Below are 23,312 nucleotides of genomic sequence, written 5' to 3'. Positions count from 1 at the left end.
ATTAAATTTATTTTTTTATCTAAATGTAGATTTTGATTCTTTCTATTTTTTAAATCAATTAATGATAGACTAATGGATGGGAATTTAATTTTTAAAGAGGTATTGTCAAGTTTGAATAATTCTAATAATTCTGAAACCATTTTCAAATTTCTAGATTGCATTGCTTTCTTTAGAATTGCTTCCCTTTCAATTGTACCATCTAATATAATGAATCTAGACAAACCTGTATGACCTACTATAAAGGGTGAAACGGTTGACCAAGGTACTTTGGCATCGCTGTTTGAAAACATGTTTAACAATATATGTTGAACCAATTCATGTCTTGCATAACCTAATGCAAAACCAAGACAACGCTCTTTTGAACCATAGGCCTTGTATTGATTGAATAAATCAAATAGTTCAATCGAACCCTTTCTACCAACATATTTGCAACATAGATAGTTTGTAACAAGTCCCTTTCCAAAGTTGTCAAGGAGGTATTTGGGCCGACTTTTAAGTGGAATATGATTGGCATTTAAAAATGAACCGTACAAGTTCATGTTTGACTTGTTATAAACAAGTTTGACTTGTTCCAATAATGCATCGTCTTGTTTTATAATGGCTCTACTATATACACGATCCAATAGATGAAGGGGGACAAGTGGTACAAGACTTGTAGGAAATACAACATGGCAATCAATAATGACTGAATGAATTTCATTGTGATCTTGTAATAATTCCTCCCAAATACTTTCAGTTGTCAATGACGGTGATTCATTGGTTTGTCTATTATAATTGTAAATTTTAAATTGTTCAATCTTTGAGGAAGAAGATGAAGAGGATAAGAGTTGAGTACTACTATTATTATTATTACTATCTATTTGATTCTTTTTGAATTTTAATAATTTTAATAGAAAATCAATTGAATTTAAATCATCTATTGGAATAAGAGGTTGTGTTTGTTTTCTAATGACAAGTTCAATGTTGGTGTAAATATCATTATTTGGAATATCAAATAAAGTGTCTCCAAAAATATCCAAGATGATATTCCAAGATACATTTTGATTGATGAGGAATTGGAAACAAATTTCATAGAATTTACTTTTCCAATTTGAGTACTTGTGATGCTTTTCAATAAATGTCTTGATTCCTGTATAATATTTCAAGTATTTCATCTCTATCATAAATGTCTCTAGCACCAACCAATAAAAGCGGGTATTGAGTGATTTAATGTTTTCTGTGACCTTTTCAAATTCGAGTGTCTTTAGAATGATTCTATTGGCTTTGATCAGTTCCATGGCATGAGTGATGGCATTCATATGTTTTTCGTCGTCTACTTGATTGACACCAATATCAATGGCCGGTAGAAATACATCAAACTCTTGCTGTTGTTCCTCTAAAAACATTGCAAACGAGTTGTTGTAGTGACGCTTGAGCCATTCAGGTTCTGTCCTTTCAATTATAGTCTGCACTAGATCTATTCTCTTGATTGGATCACCTCGTTGGGAAAGCACTTGATTGAATACATCCGATTGAAGAGTGGCAAGGGAAAGATCACCTGAATGGTTGGCCCCAAAATCGAGTCCTCCAATGAAATCTTGGTCGGTGCCTGAACTGGCCAAATGAGGTGGCATACAATGTGTGTAGGGGTTGAGAACATACCGGTTGATCAACTCGACATCACCCATTAGATAGAATTGGGTTGGTGGGATGTACTGTAGGTTGTCTTGTACGAGTTGAGGTTGGTGCTCGAGTGCCCATCTAAAGTACCTTGAATCACCCAAATATCCGGTACAAGCATCGACAAAGTCATACCCTGGGTAGTGTGTTGACAAGGGGTTCAAGGCAAACGGCACATCGAGCTGTTTGAGCAACGCGAGTACGTGGTATTTGTTATACAAGACTGCCCAGTGGTAGGCATGAGTAGTTGACAACTTTGACGGATACGTTTGAGTGACCAGAGTACGTATAATATCCGCGTCACCATTAGACACTGCTTCCTTTATCAAACTTTCATAGTCAAATAGGTCATGTCGTAATGCCAAGTCCTTGTATATGTGATTGAATACATCATTCCTGAGTGGAGATGTTGACCGAATGAGTGCGTGAATCGATTGGTTTGTCCAGTTGATATGATCGTTTGGTCGATACAGCAACTTGTCCAACAACAAGTTCAAATGACCATTATCAATCATCTCTGTTGCATCATTCCATTCATTGTACTTGACTAGTTGAAATGTAAGTCTGTACTCTTCCAAGTGTCCATTTCGAAGTTTTGGTATTGAATTCCAAATGTTTAACACTATATATCTATTCTTCCATATCTTCCAAAAGTATATTTCTTCTTTTTTTGTTATCATTATTATTAGATAGACTAGTAAGTATACATATGTATACTGAGTTGTAATGTTGTTCTCTATTGTTTCTATTTTTTGTTTTTTTTTAAAAAGATATCCCAATTGTTGCAAAGTTGTTTGTAAATTGTTGGTTATGGGTTGAAGATGATGATGATGATCATTGTTGTTTAAAGTTGATTGGGAGTTGATTGGGAATAGATTCCACAGGGTTGATTGATTTAATAACTAACTTTGAATCTGCTAAATACTCTGCTTCCTCTTGCTTTTGTTTAGCTAAATTATTAATAATACATTTAATATTGATGATATTTGAGTAAAGTTGGGTTAGCAATGAATTATTATTATTGATTATATTATATTATATATTATATTTTTTATCTATCTAAGATCGTTAGTTAGTTACCTCTTCTCTTTAATTCAGTTTTAGCAAACATAGCTATCAGTTCATCTGATAATACATATGTTGGTTGTTCTTCTTCTTCTTCCTCCTCTTCTTCATCATAGTATTCATCTTCATAGTAATATTCTTCATCTTCTTGGTTATAGTAATAATAATCCTCGTCATTATTATAATAATACTGTTGTTGTTGTTCTTCTTCTTCTTCTTGTTGATAATAATCATAATCATCATAGTTTTCATATAGTTGTTGTTGTTGTTGTTGTTGTTGATTGTTGTAGTACTGTTGTTGTTGATCTTGGTAATAGTTGTATGTATTAGAATACTGGTCGTGCGAAGGAGTATAGTTGCTTTGATGATCACTGAATGATGATTGTTGTTGTTGTTGTTGTTGATTGGTGTCACGAAGATAGAATGGATGAGTCACTTTAACGTTGTTTGTCGTAATCCATTGTACTAAACTCTCTGGCAATGGTACTCTATCACCGATTGATTCGTTAAAACTGTTACTACTTGACATCATATATTTTTGTCTAAAAGAAAGTGATGTGTACTTTGATGACCATAATTTCTTTTTTTTGGGGCTATGTTTTTTTTTGAGCAACACATAATTTATTTATTTATTATTATTAAATTTATCTTTTAAAAAGTCTTGTTGTTTAAGAGAAAGGTGTGACAATAATTCAATTGGGAAATCTTCAAAGGTCAAGTTGAATGTGTTGCCAAAAAAGATGGCAGCTTGAAATGGTATTTTAGATTCATATTTCTTGATAATATTATCAAATCTAATATTGAAATACTTGGATACTACGAGTGCAAGATCGAAACTTTGAGATTCTACCAATTTGCAGTAACAATGTTCCATTTTCTTTTGTGATAGAATACCACTTGGAAGATCTTTAGTGATCAAATCCAAACAATAGTCAAGCATTAAGGTTGAACAATCTGGGTTTGACTCTACCAAACGATCGATAACCATTATATCAACAACAGATTCCATTGTTATTTTTCCAGTTTCCAAATCCATTTCTTTGGTTTCTTCTTTTAATTTGTCGATTACTAATTTGAAGCAATCTCTTCGGTTGCTCGATCTTAAGTCAGAATTCTGAAAAAACCCGAGGTTAAATTGAGAAAACACTGACAATGGTACATTTGCAAGAGAAACACTGCCTTCTCCTCTGGCGTAGCTTATTGAGAGGAAACGGGAGACAAGGTTTTGAGTATGTTCATAGGAAGCGCAACGACTGATTTGGTGTTTGGAAAACTCCATTGGGTCAATGTCATTCAGTCGCTCGTCATCTCCAATATTCAAAAGCGAATCAATTAGGTCTCTCTTGAATAGTACACCATGATTGAAAAGGTAGTCAAGAATTGGCTTATTAATTTTCACACTGTAGAATTTGTAGATAAAGTCATCACGATCTTCCTTGAGCCTTTCTTCCATGATTTGAATGTTGATATCTTGTGAAAATGATTTGGATGGCATCAAACAGCCAAGGAGTGTGGGATCGTACCTAAAGAAAGGATCTGAACCTGATGGGAGTTTTGCAAGTTGTTCTCTTTTCGTTTGCTTTAAAATAAAATTGGTAGATCTATCATCATAACTGTTTAGTGTTAAATGAAAGGCCTTTTCTAGATCCAATCCAATATGAATGAGGAATTTGATTGATGTGGGGAAATGAGGTCGTCTTGGTTTGAAAAGTGAGGGATCGAATGGAACCTGGAGATCGAGGTATAGGAACGCCAATTGATTGGAATGGGGTGTGTTGTATGCATTGGGTGTGCAGTTGATGTCATCATGAGAATAGATTCGGTTTCTGATCCCAACATTATTATTCATGATTGAATGATCATAAAGAGATGATTCTATTTCCAGGTCTGGCCGATAAAGTTGAAGATAAGTGAAAACATCGACATCTTCAATTCGTTCCAAGTCTTGAGAGGTAAAGGATTCAGTTCTGTTTCGATCGATAAAATTAACTACCTGCCAATCTTTAGATATAGCAAATGAATCAATTGAGATATCTTGTTTGAATGAATCTACATAGTGATGGTGCCAATAACTAATGTCCTTTCTTTGATAATCGTAAAAATTTTTTTGCTTCAAAGATGTAGAAACCAGTTCTTTTGGACAGAATGTTGAGTTTTTGGGATATCCGCATTGCTTTGGTATACTAGATGGATCATACTCTTTGATAAAATCGGACAGTTCTTTCTCAATCACCTCTTGGTCAGATAATACCGATAGCGTGTTATAAAGGGAGGATCGGTTTTCAAAAGGAGGGGAGTCCTGGAAATAGGGATATGGATCGACCTGTTTGGATAGTTGTTCGAGACTATATACTGTGTAGTCGTATCGGGAACTCCAACAGCTCTGGTCATCATTGCCTGGTTTGATTAAAAAGGAGGATCGATAGTTGTCATAAACAACTTGAAAGAGCTCTACATCTTTGATATTGACAAGCTGTGGTGTTGTGTTGCGAGAAACATGAAGTGGTTCTTTTCGATGAACCAGATATTTGATCCAATTGTAAGCTTTTTTTGAAAGTAGCCATTTAAGATCCAATCGGATATCCATTGGAATAGAAACTCTGTATCCAGACTGTGTAAACCTTGTCTCTCGAAGAATCTTTCGTAAAAGGTAAACATTGCCGAATACGAGTCGAATGCTTCTTTCTTTGGGAGGTGACTTTTCTCGGTTGGATGTTGTTGTGTTGAATCTTAATGACTTTGATTCGAGTTGAACTTTGGTTGATGGTTCCCACTTGCTGTTGAATCCTTTATCGAGTAGGTATCGTTTCATCTGATCGATCATTCCAAATTGATGGGTCATGTGACTAAATTGTTTTCTATCGATCAATTTCGGATCCAAACTTTGTTGTTGAATAAAATAGTCTAAAAGTGTAATATCTTCGATGGATATTAAATATAGTTGATCTTTGATAGTGAGTTGGTATGGTGGAATAGATTGTTGTTTTTGTTGTTTAATTAATTCTTGATAGATTAATTTGGTGCATCTTGGGTGTCCTGATCTTATTGAATGTTGTAAAATTGATTCGATTTCATTGATTGTTGCTTGTTTTAGATACATTTGAATGAACAAATCACCTCTTCCATGTCTAATTGTATGTCTAATATTACAATTTGTTAAATTGAGTGAAATAATTTCATTTGGAATCATATTTTGATTTAATATTTTCATATTCCCTTTTCGAATTGCGAATTTAGCTATTGTATTGAAAAGTTGATTGTGTTGTTGTTGATTTGTTCCACGAATCATTAATTGTAATTGTTTTTCATCTCCACTCTCACCAACATACTTCCAAGATTCTGGACCAAAACCTTCGAATCTATTTTCAATAAGATATTCAACCAAATCATCATTCATCCCATTGAGATATGCATCATCAAATATAGTTGTTGCTATTCTTTGTGGTTGTTGAATCTTTGATTGTGATGATAGATTTAAATTAAGTTCCAACCATTTGAATATTTCTAAATTTCCTCTCTCACAACATTCTGACATTAAATTATAAATAATATCTTCTGATTTGAATATTCCTTTGATACTATCGAGGTTGTTGGTAATGTTGTATTTGTTGATGATATATTCCAATAAATTAATGATTTCTTGATTCGACTTTTCAAATAGATTTTCAATGATATATCTTGAAAATATGATTGGATAATCATTTCTTTGTCCATTCTTCTTATCCTTCATTTTAAATTGATCTATGATTGACTGGTTTTGATTCACAAAGTTGTCATACCAATTGATGAAATCCAAATCCAATGTTTCGAGAACTCTTTGATAAGAGTAGTGGGGAAGGAGACTGTTTGGTCTTGTTGAGATGAGATATCGTGTTGTCTTTGCTTGGAAATCGAACCTCGAGACTTTCAAGTGGAATGGAGCAAGTTTAGATTCACTAATATCGTCTAAATACTTTAACACCTCTAGATTGTTTGTTTTTGCTGCCTCACTTGCCGCTCTTGCAGTGATGAGGAGAGGTCTATTGGCTTTGTGCAATGACCATTGTAATAATTTGTCATTTCCATACTCTTGAACTATTTGGTGTGCCGCCTTTACTTGACCCAATGTACCATATTTACAAATTATATCAAAAAGAGTCGAAGATTCCGGATGTTCCTTTGAATCGATACAAATACCGATACTCTTTTTATAATAATTTGAAAATAGAATTGGAATGACTATCGTTGATCCAGTGCATATCAAGGTTGATATGGCATTGGTAAATCCATCTCGCAAGTTTAATGTCAACTTCATTGCAGATATAACCTCGATTAATATAATCTCGAATGCAATAAAGGTATTCCACTTGTCCAATGCTTGATCATCGATTGTTAGATAGGGGTTTGTTGTTTCTTGCGATTGATATTTGAATATTGGTGTTTGTCTTTCAATGAATTGAATATCCTTGAATTGTGATCTGATATCGTCTAGTTGTTGGTAAGATAGGAAACTGTGGTGCAATACATTGACAATTAAATAGTAGACAATATCCAATTGAACTGTGATAAAGTGGTGTTGGACGTTTTCAAACTGAAAGAATTCTTCATACTCGAGAGACAAGAGATCGTTTAGATAACCCTCTATCACATTCTCCCCAACGTCAATCGTATTTGGTGGGGTCAATGATCTGGCCAATTCAATAGAGTTGACATACTTGTACGTATCCGATCTAATTTCAAGATATTGACGACTATTATCTTGAATGTGGTCATCGATGATTTGGATAGCTTTTGATTTGTCTGATGGTGTTGAATCGCCATCCAAAATGTTATGTATGACATTGTATGGACAACCCTCAGTTCTATTGTTGATGAGGTAGTCGACCATTGGCCAATTAGCATTTGACAATGCCCCTGACAATGCTGCGGTTGTTGATGTCTGTGGAGTGCTTTAAAAACTTATCAACTCTGTCTTTTTTAATCACATTATTATTATTAATAATAAATATACTATGAATTCAAATTGTACAACATCAGATAGATCAGATGAAAGGAAGAAGAAGAAGAGTGTAGGTATAGTTGGAGGAGGAGTCAGTGGGTTGACAACAGCCAAAGCAGCTATAGAGTGCGGACTGGTACCAACAGTATTTGAACGTAATGATGACATTGGAGGTGTATGGAATGAAAAGGATGGATACACTTGGGATTCAATGAAGACTAACTTGTCGTACTATAGCTGCATGTACTCTGACTACCCGTGGAAGACAAAGCCCGCCGCTGAAGACCTCTTCCCATCGGGTAAAGAAGTGCAAGCATACCTCAAAGACTATGCAACTCACTTTGAAGTATACCCTCAATGCATCAAGTTTGAATGCACTGTCACTAGAGTACACCAAGACAATATTACTGAAAAGTGGACTATAGAGTGGACTAATAATAACAAAAATAATATTAATAATAGTAATAATAATATCTACAACAAGGAAGAGTATGATTATGTTATTATTGCATCGGGTTATTTTAGTCAATGTGATCAACCATCGAATATAGGTCAACTGGAAAGTGTGTTTGGTAAGGATGGTGTGTCGTATGTGCGACACTACAAACATCCCGATGAAGCACTACGTAACAAAAAGATTGTGATGGTTGGTGGATCGTACAGTGGGTGCGAGATTGCCGTCGACCTAGCATCGACAGTCGGACAGATTGTGATGGTTACACGACACCGTCCGTGGTACATGAAGCGCTCATTCTCCAAGGACGGCATAGCACCCATCCGTCCACTAGACATTAACTTCTTCACTCGCAATGGCGATCACATGTTACGATCACACTATAAAACGGTACAAGATCAAAACAAAGCAAAGTATACTAACTTTTCAAAACTATTTGGGCATCAACAGACCATCCCGTCGGTACGCGTCGATGGTGAACCGACAGACCACTTATACGGAGCCATCACTGATCGGTTTGTTGAATTGGTCGAACAAGGAAAGATAGTGATGAAATACTCTGACGTAGACTATGCCATCGTCGATAAAGAGACTGGACGACGATCAATCAAATTTAAAGATGGGTCTGTCGAAGACCAAATCGACCATCTCTACATATCTACTGGGTACAAACTGACCTTTCCATTCTTTGATCAAGACATGTTGGATGCTTTACAATACGATCCCAATGATGGGTTTCAAGCAGTACTATTACACAAGACTGTATTTTGTCCAGGGAAGCGTGGTATTGCATTTGTAGGTATTTTTAAAGGTCCCTTTTTCGGATTGTCTGAGCTTCAATCTAGATGGGCAACCATGGTATTTACTGGTAAAGACGGTCTAGACTATCCAACCAAAGAGGAATTTGACATTGGTATAGCTGAAGAACAGAGAATTAGATCAGATCGACCACGTAAACAATGGCCACATGGTAATACCGTAGAATTTTCAGAGGATCTTGCCAAACAGATTAAATGTCTACCAGACTTTGACAAGATTCAAAAGGAAGATCCATATCTTTATAAAATGTTATGGTATAATTTCATTTCACCTGTATCCTATAGATTACAAGGATTTGGTAGTAATCCAAAGCTTGCCATCGAACATTTAAAAGAAATTGATTCAAAATTTAATAATTTTCCTAAATCATAATTAATAATATATAATTGTATATTTTAATATTTATATATATATGTATCTCTATACTCACTACTCAATTGTAAATTAATAATCCTATCTATCTCTTTTAAAAAATAAATAAATAAATAAAGAAATATATTCTTTATTCTTTGTTTTTTCCAATATTAGATTTTCATTGATTACAAGCACTCACACATTCAATACACACAATGATATAAATATATATTTATATAAATAACAATGACAGATAATACTAGTAGTAATAGTATTATTAGTATGAGTAGTAAAGATAGAATTATAAAAAGTGTAATATGTAACAAATACTTGTTATTTACAAAGATAGTACCGTCAATCAAAGAGATACATGACAAGATTCTAAGATTCGAGAATAGTGGTGCAAGTCAATCTAGTAATACAACATCTTCATCATCATCTACATCATTTTCATTAAACTTTGATCTCAATGCTCATACATCGGTTGCATCGTCGGTGATTAATAACCATACACTTTCAAGACGACATCGTTACAATGACTACATTAGTGCAGAATGGATGTTTCTAAACAACTATAAACAACTATTTCTATCTAAACTCAAGCGTTTTGGTGTCAAGGGTATCAACTTGACCATTCCGGCGTTGGATCATCTACCTCGACTATTTGGACAATCAAGACAAGAGTTTGATGAGATTCTCGAGTTGCTGGGGTTGGCTGGACAATACCAATTCTTTCATTCATGGCGTGTCTACCGAACATTGGTTGCATCACCATCAAAAGAGTTGACGTATCTACTCAGACCAACCGACGCATACCTTGGAGGAAATGATGCCGATCTCAGACAATGTCTATCTGATGTGATGCATCATGGCAACATTGGGATGTTGAAGGAGATTATGTCTATCTTGCCACCATCCTACAAGATACCAATGTCACAGGCAGAGACTGAGAAACCGGTACGCTACGATTTAGAGTGTCTCAATCATGTCATCAAAGAGGGACGACACAACATCAAGTCGCGTTCATACTGGACGATGCAGGGGTCACTCGACCTCATGATTGTTGCCGAACGAAACAAGCTGATTCGCGAAGACTGGTTTAGTTCGTTGGAATGTGCACTTGCAAGTGGTAACAAGGAAATAGTCGATTGGACATTGGCCAAGATGACCAAAGAGGGTCGTGACGGATACGACAGCTACAACGTACACAGAAGTTTCGAGCTACTCGATATGGCGTGTCTAAACAACGAGTACGAAATGATTCGCTATGCATATGAAAAGTTTCCAAAGACGTGGATGAAGAAATACCCACTGTCCATCTCACAAAAGAGTATCGAGTTGGCCATTGTCAATCGATACTTTGAAATTCTCGAACTGACCGACGACATGCATCTATGTACGCCAAAGATGGTCAACTTTGCAACTGGTGAAGATAGAGGTGATGTGGCACTGTACATATACACACGTGCCAAATCTGCCAAACGACAAAACTCTGACACCAAGACAATCTCTGCGCTCAAGCCAGACCACTTTTCGGATCGACTCTACAAATACCGACAATCCATCAATCTCTTTGACATTATTCGTAGCAAGTCGTTGGAATTGGTCAAGGGATTCCGAAAGGAATACCCAAACTGTTTTGGCAACGACCGAGTGCGTTCTGATATCATCAAAGAGATTATCAAATACGAATGTTTTGATATCTTGCAATGGATGATCAATGACATTAAAGTAGTCTTGTCAACCGCCGACTTTTACCTTGCAGTTCGATACCGTGGATTAAACTTTTGTATATTGATATACAACTCGCTGGTACAACAATCAAGCAAACCACTGGCAGCCTTTAAGAAAACAGTTATTACCAAATATTTCTATCAAAATGTATTGCTCAACAAAAACAGAGATGTTATCAATTGGGCAATACAATTGGATGTTAAATCATTCAATAATTCTTGTCTAACTTTGGATAGTTGTACAGAGCTTGGTATGGCACTTGCAGTGGGTAACCTTCCAACCGTCGATATGTTTTTTACACTCTTATCATCGACTGTCATCACCAAACAAGTAACTACCTTTCTCGAATCACTCGACAAATACGCCAACATTTCAATCCTCAATTATCTCTTGACACACAACAAATTTAAATTAGACTATGGTACCCTTAGAAATTTAATTTCTTCCACTTCAAATCATATATTTAGATATTATTTATTAAAATATAAAAAGAATTACAATTACAATTTCAACAACAAAGTCAACAACAACCAACTGATAATAATAATGAAAATGATAATAATGATAGTGATTCATTAACAGCAATAGAGAAAATTGAACTTTATTTATTATCTCAAAATGTAATAATAGAACCAGAACAAGAAATAGAAATTGATGATTGGCAATCAATGTTTGATGAACCATATTATTAAACAATAATAAAATAGATTAAAGATCCCTTTCTATTAATTAAATTAATTGATTTTTAAAAATATTAAATTTATTTATTTATTCTTTTTTTTTAAAACTAGAACTAAACTACTATAATTTAATGGAGAAAATGATTTGATTTGTGTTTTAATTTGATTTAATATTCAAGAATAAGTTTCATTAAAACTTCCATGTTTGGACGACCAAGACCTGAAGTTTGATCGTAACCTGGTAAAGCATTCCAACCATATGTGCAACAAGTTGGATCAAATCCAGTGACACCACAACGATTGTTACCAACAGTGACATCATAGAAAGCTTCTGGATGTTCAGCTGCAATTTGATATAAAAGTGGATTCATGAAACCAACTTGTTTTAATCCAGCATTTAATCTAATATCATTTAAAATGGTAACTAAACCTGCATAAATTGGTGCCTAATAAAAAAAAAAAAGGAAATTAAAAATTAAATTAGATTCAAATTTGATTTAGAAATTAGATTTGTTTTTTTTTACTTACACTAGCACTAGTACCATCAACACTAAGCCATTCACCATTGTTGATGACCCAAAGGTTATGACCTACAGTGGCAACATCAGGGTATGAACGACCGGAAGCATTGTAAAAAGAGGATGGTGGTAAAAGACCACGATCAGACAATTCATCGAAATAACCATTGACAACGGCTTCTTGGTACCATGGACGAGAAGAGGTGTTGGAGATACCACCACCAGTGGTCCAGAGCATACCATTGTCTACAGAGACTGAAATCTCACCGACTGGGTTGTGTGTACAGTCGATAGAGGCTGGGTTGCCAGCAGTCTGGTAGCAGACTGGTTCGGCCAATGGAGTGAAGTAGGTCGAGCCAACAGCGACAACGTATGGGCTTTGACTTGGCCAATCGGCATGGAGAACCTTGCAATCAGAAGCAGACATTGGAGGTCCACCCAAATCGCTGGCACCAGCATCACCACAGGCAATGATGACTGTGATACCACGGAGAGCAAGCTTGGCAAATTCAATATCCGAACGGACAAGATAACCTTGGCCGAGGTAATAGTCGACGTTTCCTTCAGTCATACCGTACGAGAGCGAGTTGACAATAGGTGGGTTGGGATCGGCGTTGATTGAGAGTTCCCATGTCAAGATATCATCAATTTCGGCAGAGCTGTTGGTATAGATGGACCAGAAAACGGTTGGAGCACCGGTAGAGATACCCATCAAGTATTGAATATCGAGGGATGCTTCAACACCTGGGTTGGTAACGTCATTGTAACCAGTGACATTGACGAGGTTGCCAATGCTTGGCAAACCCATTTGCTCGAAAAAGATGTTGAGGTCGGTTGGTGAATAGTATTGTTGTTCAAACTCGACGACACATTGAGTGGCCGATTGATTAGTGACAATGTAGTTGGTTGGGATACCGTACAATTGCTTGATGACTTGTGGCAACACGATGGGTGTCGACACGAATTGGTATGGCCATACCGATTGGGCATCGGTGCTATCCGTGATGGACACGGTGATGGGGATGTTGAGTGGCGATGGTACAAAGGCAAAACAAGTGTAGACATTGTTGGCAACCGTGCAGTTTGGAGTAACTTGGTATTGACTGCTGGTAGGGTTAAAGTAATTGTTGTTTTGGGTGACAATCTGAGTGGTGACAGTGATTGGAAGTGTCTTGCCTGGCTTACAGCTTGGTGAACACGATGGGTTGAAAATAACCTTTAAATTATTTCCGTATCCCTTGATACCGACAATATTCAATCCTTGTGGAGCGTCTGATGAACTGCCAGAGGAAGCCAACATATCTTCATCATCGACCAAGAATGGTGGTGGCAACTGAGTACCAGCCTTGTTTGCAACACGTTTCTTGTTTTGGACGACTGGGAAATGAGAGATACCTGTGATGAGGTCAACATGACTTTCGACAAATCCTGGGAGGATGGGGTCAACTGCTGAACGATAGATGGCACCGTGTTGGAGGGCAGTCTTGTGGACATACTTTTCCATTCTGACAGCAAACATCTTTTCGACGTTCTTTTTGGTCATCTTGACGAGCACACTGTCTCTGTTGGCGTGGTAGGTGGTGCTGATTGGGTTATGCTTGTTGATCCAAGCATCGACGGCATTAAATGTCTTTTGTGATGGTTGAATAAAGGAGGTGACCTCTTCAATCGACCAATAGTCAGTATAGTATGGTGATTTGGGGTCAGACACCATTCTGACATGTGCATCCAATGCATCTACATTGCTTTGCTTTAGGAATACACGGAATGTCAATTCATGATCGTCATCCTCTACATTGATAGCATTCTTTCTATGTTGGTTATATACTAAATGATTTGGATTGATCTTTATCTTTTCCCAACCCAATTCTTGATGATATTTTGATTGAGTTGGTTCTATCAACAATACAGCAAATATTGCTAATACTATGAATAAAACTAAATAAAGTCTCATTCTTATTATCTATTATTATTATTATTATATATCTATGAATAATTAATGAAAATAGATGATGATGTGAGTGAACAGACAAGGTGTCAGACAATGAATACGAAAAAAAAACAAAAATCTCTAGATGAACATTAATGTCTCTACCCCATTTATATGATGATGATACCCCTCCCAGTGATGAAAATAGAGTTGTTCATCGTTCCATTGCGTTCTATCGAACATCAGACATCTGAAAAGAATTTTCTGTTGACCTTTACAATGAATATTATTTAGAGACTAATTCAAGTCAAGAAAATAAAATAAAATGAAGGATGATCTTTTCAAATATGCTGAGTGACCTGATTATCTTTGCACTTTTTTAAATGTACATTTTTTGAAAACAGATATAATAATGGATTGCAATTTGTTCATTTATTTTTCATCGTGACAATAATAATAATTTATTAAATTAAATTAAATATGAAGATATATTAGTATTCTTGCAAGTCAGAGACATCGATATTTTCTGATTGTTGGTGTCCAATGATCATAAAGTCGTGTCGGAAACTATGAGGAGCAACCAAGCTCAAAACCGTTCAACGATAAAGAGAAAAAAAAGTGATCCCGCTGCCAAAACAAAAAATTAGATATTTTTATTCACGATGAAATATAAGGGTGGTTGATGCAACAACAATCAACTCACCATCATTTTAAATTAACTTAGATATCTACAAATAATCATGCAAACCACAAAGAGTCGTCTGTACGTTGAATTATCATTCAATTGTAGAAATCTTGCAAACAAGGATGTTTTATCAAAATCAGGTATATACTTACTCTATAAAGCATCATGTGACAGGTGAGGGGGGGGTGGGGGTCGATCGTCACATGAATCGATAAACACTCATACACTCATACTAATCACTCATTATTTGTTTTTCTTTTCTTTTTATTTCTTTACTCTTCTAGATCCACAAGTATTAGTTTATCAAAATGTTGGACCAGACCAATGGGAATTAGTAGGTCAAACTGAAAAGATCAAGAATAACCTTAACCCAACCTTTACAAAGACTGTAAAGGTTGATTATTACTTTGAATTTGTTCAAACATTGTCATTTGTAGTGGTCGATGTCGATGGTGATACTAAAAAGGCTTACAAGGAGCTCTCAAAGCACGATACTATCGGTACTGCCAATATTGCACTCGGACAAATCGTCTCTGCTCCAGGTCGTCGTCTTGAAGCCAACCTCAACACTCCAGCTGGTAGTTTCAGTGGTATGATTGATATCCGTGCTGAATTCTTCCAAAAGACTGGTCAAAAGATTACTTTTGCTTTATCTTGTAAAAAGTATGTCAAATCATATGAATATATATATCTCTTTTATTAATATTTTTTTTTAATTTATTTAGTTTGGATAAAAAAGATTTATTTGGTAAATCGGATCCATACTTTAAGATTTTAAGAATCAATGAAGATAATGCTACTTGGACCGAAGTCTATAAAAGCAAGGTTATCATGGAAAACTTGGATCCATTCTTTGAGACTGCTAAATTCTCAACCGATGAACTTTGTGGAGCCAATTTCCAACGTCCAATCAAATTTGAATTTTATGATTGGGATAAGAACTCTGCTCATGATTTAATTGGTACTTTTACTGTATGTAAAGAAACAAAAGGAAATAGAAACAAAGAAATAGAAATATATATTATTTATTTTTCAAAGATATTAATTTTTTTTTTTCTTTTTTTTCTTTTAAAGACAACAATGGAAGTATTATTATCACCAGCAAAAGATTCAGGATTCCCAATTATTAATCCAAAAAAGACATCAAAGTCTGGGTACAAGAACAGTGGTGTTGCATTCTTTAATGGATTGACTGTAAAGACACGTTTCCCACACTCGATTTTGGACTATATCAATGGTGGTTGTGAAATTGGTTTGATGGTTGCTATCGACTGTACTGCATCCAACTCTACCGGTAACTTGCATCGTATTGATAATAATGCCAATGCTACACTCGGTCAAGGTTCCTTTAACCAATACGAACAATCCATCTTGGAGATTGGTAAGGTGTTGGCTCCCTATGACACTGACAACTTGATTCCAATCTATGGATACGGTGGTGCTGTCAATTCTGTCACCTCTCACTGTTTCCCATTCGATGTCCAAGGTGGTCGTTTGGAAGGCAACGGTGTATTTGATCTCCACCAAATCTATCGTCAAAATATTGGTAAGATCAGTCTCTCCTATCCAACCAACTTTGCCGACGTTATTGAAAGATCACTCCAAACCGCTCAAGAAGGTCTCCTCAACCCAACTCACCAAAAGTATACCATTCTTTTGATTATCACCGATGGTGATATCAGTGACATGACTGAAACCAAAAACAAACTCTTAACTGGTTCTAATTTACCATTATCTGTTGTCATGTAAGAAAGAAATCATGCGAATACTAGTACTATAATCCTTTTATTCAAATCACACAGTTTTATTAATCATCTCATCTCATTCTATTTATTTATTTATTAACCTATAGTGTTGGTGTTGGAAAGGGAAGTGACTTCAAGTCAATGGAAGAATTGGATGGTGACAAGATTAAAAACAATCTCTTCAGAGATATTGTTCAATTTGTTCCATTTGAAGAGACTGTTGCCAAGGGTAATGTTGCCAAGGAAACACTAAAGGAAATTCCAAAGCAATTTATCGTATGTATAACACACACATAGACATAGACATAGTCATTGTATTAATTACCTCTTTTTCTACTTTTAGAAATACATGAGACAAAAGAACATCATGCCAAATCCACCAAGACAATACATTGGTCCAGTCTCCCCTGCTGTTCATCCATAAACCTAAATGTATAATCATTGATCAAACCCAAACAAATAAATAATAAATATAAACGATTGTAATAATATTATAAACATAGAGACATTGCAATGTTTCTCCACTGACACACACAATGATCATATACTATATTCAAACTTTGATGTTGTTGATAAAATACAAAGACAATAGTTTTAAGATTTGTTTGATTGTTTGATTGATTTGTTTTTTGATTACATTTTATATATATAAATAAATAATACAGATTTATTGTTTTATTATTATTTTTTGTTTTGTAGTTTTACACCTTTTTGTTGCAACTATATATAGATCTTTTTTTTCTCTGTTTAGTTGGCGAGGCTACCACTGTAGTCAGCACCGGAAGCCTTACGGACCTTGGTGTTGATTTCGTCTTCGTCTAATTCTTCTTGCTTTTCAGCGTGGACTTCGACGGCAAAGTTGAGGATGACCTTCTTGACAGAGGCCTTGTGGACGGACAACTTAGCACGCTTGAGTGGGCCAACCTTTTCACCACACCAGGAGATGAGGACAAACTTGGCACGCTTGGACTCAGAGTCACCAGAGGTAACACGCAAGTAACCGAATTGGACTTGATCGTCGTGGAGGTTGGACTTGAGCTCTTCAAGACCGCCAGATCCCTTTCCTTGGAGGACGATGGTAGAGTTACCTTCATAACCAAAGAGGGTCCAGTTGGTGTCATTGCCATCAGCAAGGACTTCTCTGTAAGCTTCACCTAATTCTGGGTTTGATACGTCGGCCATATTTTATGTTGTGGGTTGGTTATATAGAAAGAAAGATAGATTTATATAAATACAAAAAAGAGATACTATTACAAGTTGTGTGGTTTTATATAAAGTGATTATGAATTTTGTTGTTAGGTGAGAGGGGAATGTGTGTTTTTTATTTTTTGTTTTTTTTCATTCTCCCAATTTGAAAATTTTTTTTCATTGGCTTTTGCAAAGGTGGGTGGGATGTTTATTGATATTTTTTTTGAACTTGTTAGGGTTGGCTTGACAGATGTTTTTATCTGAAAGAGCTGAACTTGCTTTAGAGCAGACACATGATAGATAGATACACACACAGAGATAGGATGGACTTGAAGATTAACGAATTGGATTTAAAAAAGCCTATCCAAAAGAAATCAAGCAAATAGATGAAAGAGTTGAACTTGCTTTAGGAAGAGAAATAAAAGCATCATAAGAAAGAGACTCTGGCCTTTTGGAAAGAAAACTAAACTGACTTTCTCGATATATATCACTAATTCAATCGTTGGAACAACACTAACCCATTTGCACAACTTTAAGGTTGCATATACCAAAAATAATGTTACATTATATTTTTACAAATTATTATTTGTTTTTTATTATTAAACCTTTTTAATTAATTAGATGTTATAAAGATTTTTGAAAAGATTTATCTAAATCTTGTAACCATTATTTAATCTTTTAATTTGAAGGGTCATGTGTGGAGCTCATGTTGTAAAATATTTTATCAGGATGACTTTTTCGAGAGATGTAAAGGTTGCATTACTGCAACACAGAGTCAGAGATAAATCCAAATCACTTGGCACAGATTATCCTTTTCCTCGTATGTATCGATCAAGTTTTCACTTATTATTATTATTTATTCTAACCAAACGCATTATTCTATTCTTTTATCAAGTGGGTTGGGTTTGACAAAGAATAGATTTCTTTAAATTACATATAATAATAATCATCGTCAATCACAATTAATTGGACAAGTACTACCAACAAGAGAAAGAGTTGGTAAATTATTTATTATTGTTATTGGCATCAGTGGCTGAGGATGTTGAGGTTGAGTCTTTTTCCATCATAAGGAATCTTTTTTTGGTTGCCATTTTGGGCCACATCCAACAAATCAAAACGGTCAAGTTTGTTGTTCGTGACTGAGATCCAATGCTTGTAATTCAAGTTGAACATCGTTGATTTTCTCGTACACCAACACCTCCTCTCTCTTTCTCTTTGCATACTCCCTATCAAAAATTTCAGCAAATTCTTTAACTGAACTAAGGTGATTAGTGAATGTACTTGATGTGATTTATTGTTTTATACATACATTGTAGATTGGATGGGCATTGATGATTGGTTGAAGAAGAGCATAAAAAAAAAGGTTGGAAAATGAACGATTTGCACTTTGTGATGGTGTTGTGTACTTGCCTTCTTGTGTGGTTTGGGGTAGGTTTGTTTTGGTAGCTTTATCAAGAATCTCTTTCCTTCTTGCTTCAAATTCAGCTGTATCAGGGACAAAACCAGAATTACGTGCAACCATCAAACGGTTCATCGATTTTTGCCATTCTCCGGGGTTTTGATTCTCCATTCTTTTACTTTAGTAATAATAATAACTATTATTGACTTTTATCTGTACAGTTTAGCAACTAAAAAATAAAAAGAACAAGTCTTGTTTGGTTTGTTGTCTAATTCAGCGTTTGATACGTCGGCCATATTTTATGTTGTGGGTTGGGTAAAAAGAAAGAAAGAAAGATTTATATAAATACAAAAAGAGATACTATTACAGTTGTGTGATTTTATATAAAGTGATGTGAACGTTGTTTTGATTTTCTTGTATCACATCCATCTATCTATTAATAACATTCATCCATTTATTGCATTTCCTTAAACTTTTTAATTGCATTTGAAATCTTTGTATTTCTTTGGTTACCAGATGTTTGACCAAAAAGACTTGATTCTTCTTTGTATTTTTGAAAGAGTGCAATGATTTGTGGAATGTTGGTGATAAGATTATAATTTCTAGATTTTGTTTTGGGATCTGCAAATTCTTCTGGGTTGTCTGACAATAAGAGATTGACAACTTGTCTGATTTCATAGAAATAACCAACAATATTTCTACTAGATGTCGTGTTTCTTTCCTTTTCACTTGCTTTAATCTTTGCAAATTCTTCAATTCTCTTTAAATCTGTATTAAACCATTTTACACCAATTAAATTAATTCTTTTAATTGATTCACTAAATAATATATTCTAAAAAGAGGAAAGAAAAATTAAAAGTCTGAATTGATAACATTTTAATTATCTTATTTCATTTCATACATATAAAGTTTCAGAAATCTTTTTAAATGACTTTGTCATAAATTCTTCTCTCAATGTTGGAGATAATGGTAATACAAATGGTATAGTAACATCTAAAAATATACAAACATCTAAAAATAATAAAAGAAGAAATAAAGAAATAAATAAATAAATAAATAAATATTTGTTTTTTCTTTTTTTTTTTTTTTTTTTGTTTTTTACCATCAACATATTCTCTTGGTCTATCATCTGAAGCATTTGGAGCCCAATTAATATTAGCAGAAGATGACATTAAATCATCAATATTTTTTTCACAAAGTTTGATGATTAATTTCTCTCCAATACCCTTGGTAGTATAGATTTGGTTGGAAGAGGAAAGAGTAACTTTGACATTTTGTGAAAGGTTTTCAATGCCTCCCTTATTATCACCAAGAATAAGAGAATTGAGATAGTCTTTGAAAAAGTTGCATGCATGCAATAGGTGGTGAAGGTTGATCACCAATTGACAAACCTGTGGCACTGCTTGTGATAGGGTGAGGTGGTTATGTAATACTTCATTGATCTTTTTGATCAATGTATCGGTCGATCTAATAATAAAGTTTTCATTCTCTGTCAATTGATCTGCAAATTCGTAAAACTCTGATATAAACTTTTTAATCAAAGTATAAAATTGTGGTACCAATTTTGAAAATTCAAATGATTTTGGTAATCTAAATAATAAAAAAGAAACAATTATTAATAAATATTAATATAATTATTTTTGTTTTGTTTTGTTTTTTGTTTACATACAAAACTTCAATATCATTATTTAGATTTGAAATTGGATCAAATAGAGGACTTGTAGTATTACTAGTATTGGTATTTAATAATAATTCCTTTTCTTTTGATTTTTCTTTTTGTTCAGATGATTCTTGATCGGAACCATAGATTTTGTCCAAATTGTTTGATTTGATGAGTGTGTCGTAATCTTGTTTCGTCTCGATATATAGATTGATATTTGATTCGTTTTCCAATATACGTGTAAACAAATCGACACCTTCCTTGATGGCAAATTGACAATACTTTTCCTTCATAGTCTCTAATAGATAGAATAATGGTTGAACATGATACGAATAAAAAGAAAGAGTATTGGTGAAAACCAAAACAAACTTTTTAAATGCAATCAATGATTGAGTGTCATGACAATGAGTAACCAATTCCTGTAAGAGAGAGGTGATTTTAACCAATGCAGTATTCCAACAATCGTTGATAGTGGTTTTCGAGAGGTATGGGTGTGTCGAATCCATTACCTTACTTTCAATCATAAAGTATCCTGCTATTTGTTGTAAGAAACTTTCCCATACTTGTCCAATCTCCTTTGGTTGAATCACCAAATTAAATTGTAACAATCTATTCATTGTATAATATGCTTGGAATTCTTCTAATAATCCAAGATTTGAAAAAATAAATAAACATTGATATAATGGATGGAAATCTATTTTTGCTTCATCAAATGGTGAAACTAAAAAGAGAATAAATATTAATAATTTGTGATTTACTTTTTGATTTGATTTCTTACCTTGACTAATTTCATCATTACCTAAATCATCCTTTTTAATTAAAGATGGTGATGAAGCTTCTTGTCTATTTGTAGTAGTTGATAAATAACCAATAATACTTGGATTATCATTTACAGGTATATCAAGGATATTATCCCAAGTAGTTTCACTTTCACCAAATGATGTCTTGATTTTAAGAGGATTGATTTCTCTTTCCTTTTCCAATTTCTTGGCAGATTGAATCATACCAAATCTACCAATCTTTGATGATTGATCTTTAATTTCAACCATCCAATGATTAAATTCATCCTTTACAATCTTTTTAATTTTTCTTTTAATATTGGTATATTTGCATCTAAATAAATAGATAAATAAAACAAAAAAGTTAATATATATATATAAATATATATTATTTATATTCTAATTATTTTTCTATATATTTACCCATATTTCTTGCAAATTGGAAATCTTTTAAACGTTTTAAATAAACATTATGTAATTGATCCATATTTTTGATTGCAAGATAATAACGTTTCTCTTTGATATATTCTTCAATCTTCATTCCCAACAAGATTGCGTATTGACAATTATTAATGATTTCTTTTGTCTTTCTTATATTATCTTTTTCGCGTTTACATGTGAATAGCTGATCAGCCTTTTCAACGAATCGTTTACCACTGTCTTGAAGTTGGTCGTTGAGTGTGATGACCGAGTGTTTGAGAGAGGTATTGTCTTGCTTGAGTGCCAAAAAGGCAGTGACCGAATTAATAAATCCTTCATGATTGTCTCCACAAATCTTTTCAATATCACTATTCTTTTGTTCGATATAGGTCTCTAGTGTTTGGATGACCTCTTGTTCCTTGTTGTTTTCAAATACTGATTTGATGGCAGGTCCCAAATGATCGGTATCCGAGAGTGCAATCAGAAACGATTCAGAGCTAAAGATCTCTCGCTCTGATATAATGTTTGTCTTTTCCTGTTGGTCTAGTGTCGAGTAGATACCTCTGTTGCTCTCCAATGAGATAGTCACTCCTGTCCCACTAGTAGATAGGTCATCGGCATTGTTGGTCGACGACGTCAACGATCCGTCGTCAGTGTCAGAGTCGTCTTCATCGGCTGCAGATGACAGGTTGCTGCCTGTTCGTCTATGTTTCTTTGCTGCTTTGAGATCTTTCTTTGCCTGTTTCTCCTTGACACGTTTCTCTTTCTTTAGTTCCTTTGCTTGTGCCTTTTCTATCTTTTCTAATTCCTTTTTCTCTTTTTTTAATTCTTTGTTACTCTTTTCATTGTTGTTTGTTGTTGTTGAAGATGTAGATGTTACTGATGATGATTTAGAAGGTGTGGCAGTTGTAGTACCACTCTTTGATGACATCTTTCAATAGTTTATGATGATAATAACAAAACTCTTTTAATCAAGAGTATCTATCTCTCCTGCAACTCTACAACTACAAAGACTATCTTTCCTTTTTCAAAATTAAATTAAACTTTTTGATCAAAAACTACAGTGTTGTACTTTTTGTCTTGATGATTTTTTATTTTATTTTATTTTTGATTTAATATTTAATCTATTTACAATATACACTTGGCAAGGGGGTTACTACTCAAGATAATGTAGTTTGCCCAATATTATTTAAAAAAAAAACCCCCTTTAAAGTTTAGATACAAGGAATATTAGATATCTCTATC

General features: G+C 34.4%; 9 protein-coding genes across 9 annotated transcripts; 3 read left to right on the top strand and 6 right to left on the bottom strand.

The window, feature by feature from the left end:
* Positions 1-91: 91 nt before the first annotated feature.
* DFA_09307 (uncharacterized protein) lies at positions 92-3,253 on the bottom strand (the record flags this gene model as incomplete). Its single annotated transcript, XM_004354609.1, has 4 exons — positions 92-121; positions 237-1,989; positions 2,567-2,609; positions 2,740-3,253. The coding sequence occupies 4 exons, from the start codon at positions 3,251-3,253 to the stop codon at positions 92-94; spliced, it is 2,340 nt and encodes a 779-aa protein (XP_004354661.1).
* A 96-nt stretch (positions 3,254-3,349) lies between these two features.
* On the bottom strand, positions 3,350-7,591 carry DFA_09306 (uncharacterized protein; the record flags this gene model as incomplete). The annotated part of the gene is made up of 2 exons (XM_004354608.1): positions 3,350-4,303; positions 5,078-7,591. The coding sequence occupies 2 exons, from the start codon at positions 7,589-7,591 to the stop codon at positions 3,350-3,352; spliced, it is 3,468 nt and encodes a 1,155-aa protein (XP_004354660.1).
* A 124-nt stretch (positions 7,592-7,715) lies between these two features.
* On the top strand, positions 7,716-9,347 carry DFA_09305 (uncharacterized protein; the record flags this gene model as incomplete). The annotated part of the gene is made up of 1 exon (XM_004354607.1): positions 7,716-9,347. The coding sequence occupies one exon, from the start codon at positions 7,716-7,718 to the stop codon at positions 9,345-9,347; it is 1,632 nt and encodes a 543-aa protein (XP_004354659.1).
* Positions 9,348-9,575: 228 nt separating this feature from the next.
* Positions 9,576-11,755, top strand: DFA_09304 (uncharacterized protein; the record flags this gene model as incomplete). The annotated part of the gene is made up of 2 exons (XM_004354606.1): positions 9,576-11,313; positions 11,556-11,755. The coding sequence occupies 2 exons, from the start codon at positions 9,576-9,578 to the stop codon at positions 11,753-11,755; spliced, it is 1,938 nt and encodes a 645-aa protein (XP_004354658.1).
* Positions 11,756-11,910: 155 nt separating this feature from the next.
* Positions 11,911-14,215, bottom strand: DFA_09303 (peptidase C53 family protein; the record flags this gene model as incomplete). Its single annotated transcript, XM_004354605.1, has 2 exons — positions 11,911-12,189; positions 12,272-14,215. The coding sequence occupies 2 exons, from the start codon at positions 14,213-14,215 to the stop codon at positions 11,911-11,913; spliced, it is 2,223 nt and encodes a 740-aa protein (XP_004354657.1).
* A 716-nt stretch (positions 14,216-14,931) lies between these two features.
* Positions 14,932-17,045, top strand: DFA_09302 (uncharacterized protein; the record flags this gene model as incomplete). Its single annotated transcript, XM_004354604.1, has 6 exons — positions 14,932-15,016; positions 15,161-15,539; positions 15,602-15,848; positions 15,951-16,621; positions 16,729-16,897; positions 16,965-17,045. The coding sequence occupies 6 exons, from the start codon at positions 14,932-14,934 to the stop codon at positions 17,043-17,045; spliced, it is 1,632 nt and encodes a 543-aa protein (XP_004354656.1).
* A 323-nt stretch (positions 17,046-17,368) lies between these two features.
* coaA (actin binding protein) lies at positions 17,369-17,803 on the bottom strand (the record flags this gene model as incomplete). Its single annotated transcript, XM_004354603.1, has 1 exon — positions 17,369-17,803. One exon carries the CDS (start codon positions 17,801-17,803, stop codon positions 17,369-17,371), a length of 435 nt encoding a protein of 144 aa, XP_004354655.1.
* Positions 17,804-18,929: 1,126 nt separating this feature from the next.
* Positions 18,930-19,504, bottom strand: DFA_09300 (uncharacterized protein; the record flags this gene model as incomplete). The annotated part of the gene is made up of 3 exons (XM_004354602.1): positions 18,930-19,063; positions 19,115-19,386; positions 19,428-19,504. 3 exons carry the CDS (start codon positions 19,502-19,504, stop codon positions 18,930-18,932), a joined length of 483 nt encoding a protein of 160 aa, XP_004354654.1.
* A 158-nt stretch (positions 19,505-19,662) lies between these two features.
* On the bottom strand, positions 19,663-22,998 carry exoc6 (exocyst complex subunit 6; the record flags this gene model as incomplete). The annotated part of the gene is made up of 6 exons (XM_004354601.1): positions 19,663-20,040; positions 20,110-20,219; positions 20,311-20,798; positions 20,878-21,589; positions 21,647-21,901; positions 22,071-22,998. 6 exons carry the CDS (start codon positions 22,996-22,998, stop codon positions 19,663-19,665), a joined length of 2,871 nt encoding a protein of 956 aa, XP_004354653.1.
* Positions 22,999-23,312: the final 314 nt, after the last annotated feature.

This window comes from Cavenderia fasciculata, assembly GCF_000203815.1.
Source record: "Cavenderia fasciculata unplaced genomic scaffold Scf_EU5ZYIE01DZOHE-5, whole genome shotgun sequence".
Taxonomy (NCBI): Eukaryota; Evosea; class Eumycetozoa; order Acytosteliales; family Cavenderiaceae; genus Cavenderia; species Cavenderia fasciculata.
This window is presented reverse-complemented; position numbering and strand designations above follow the sequence as displayed.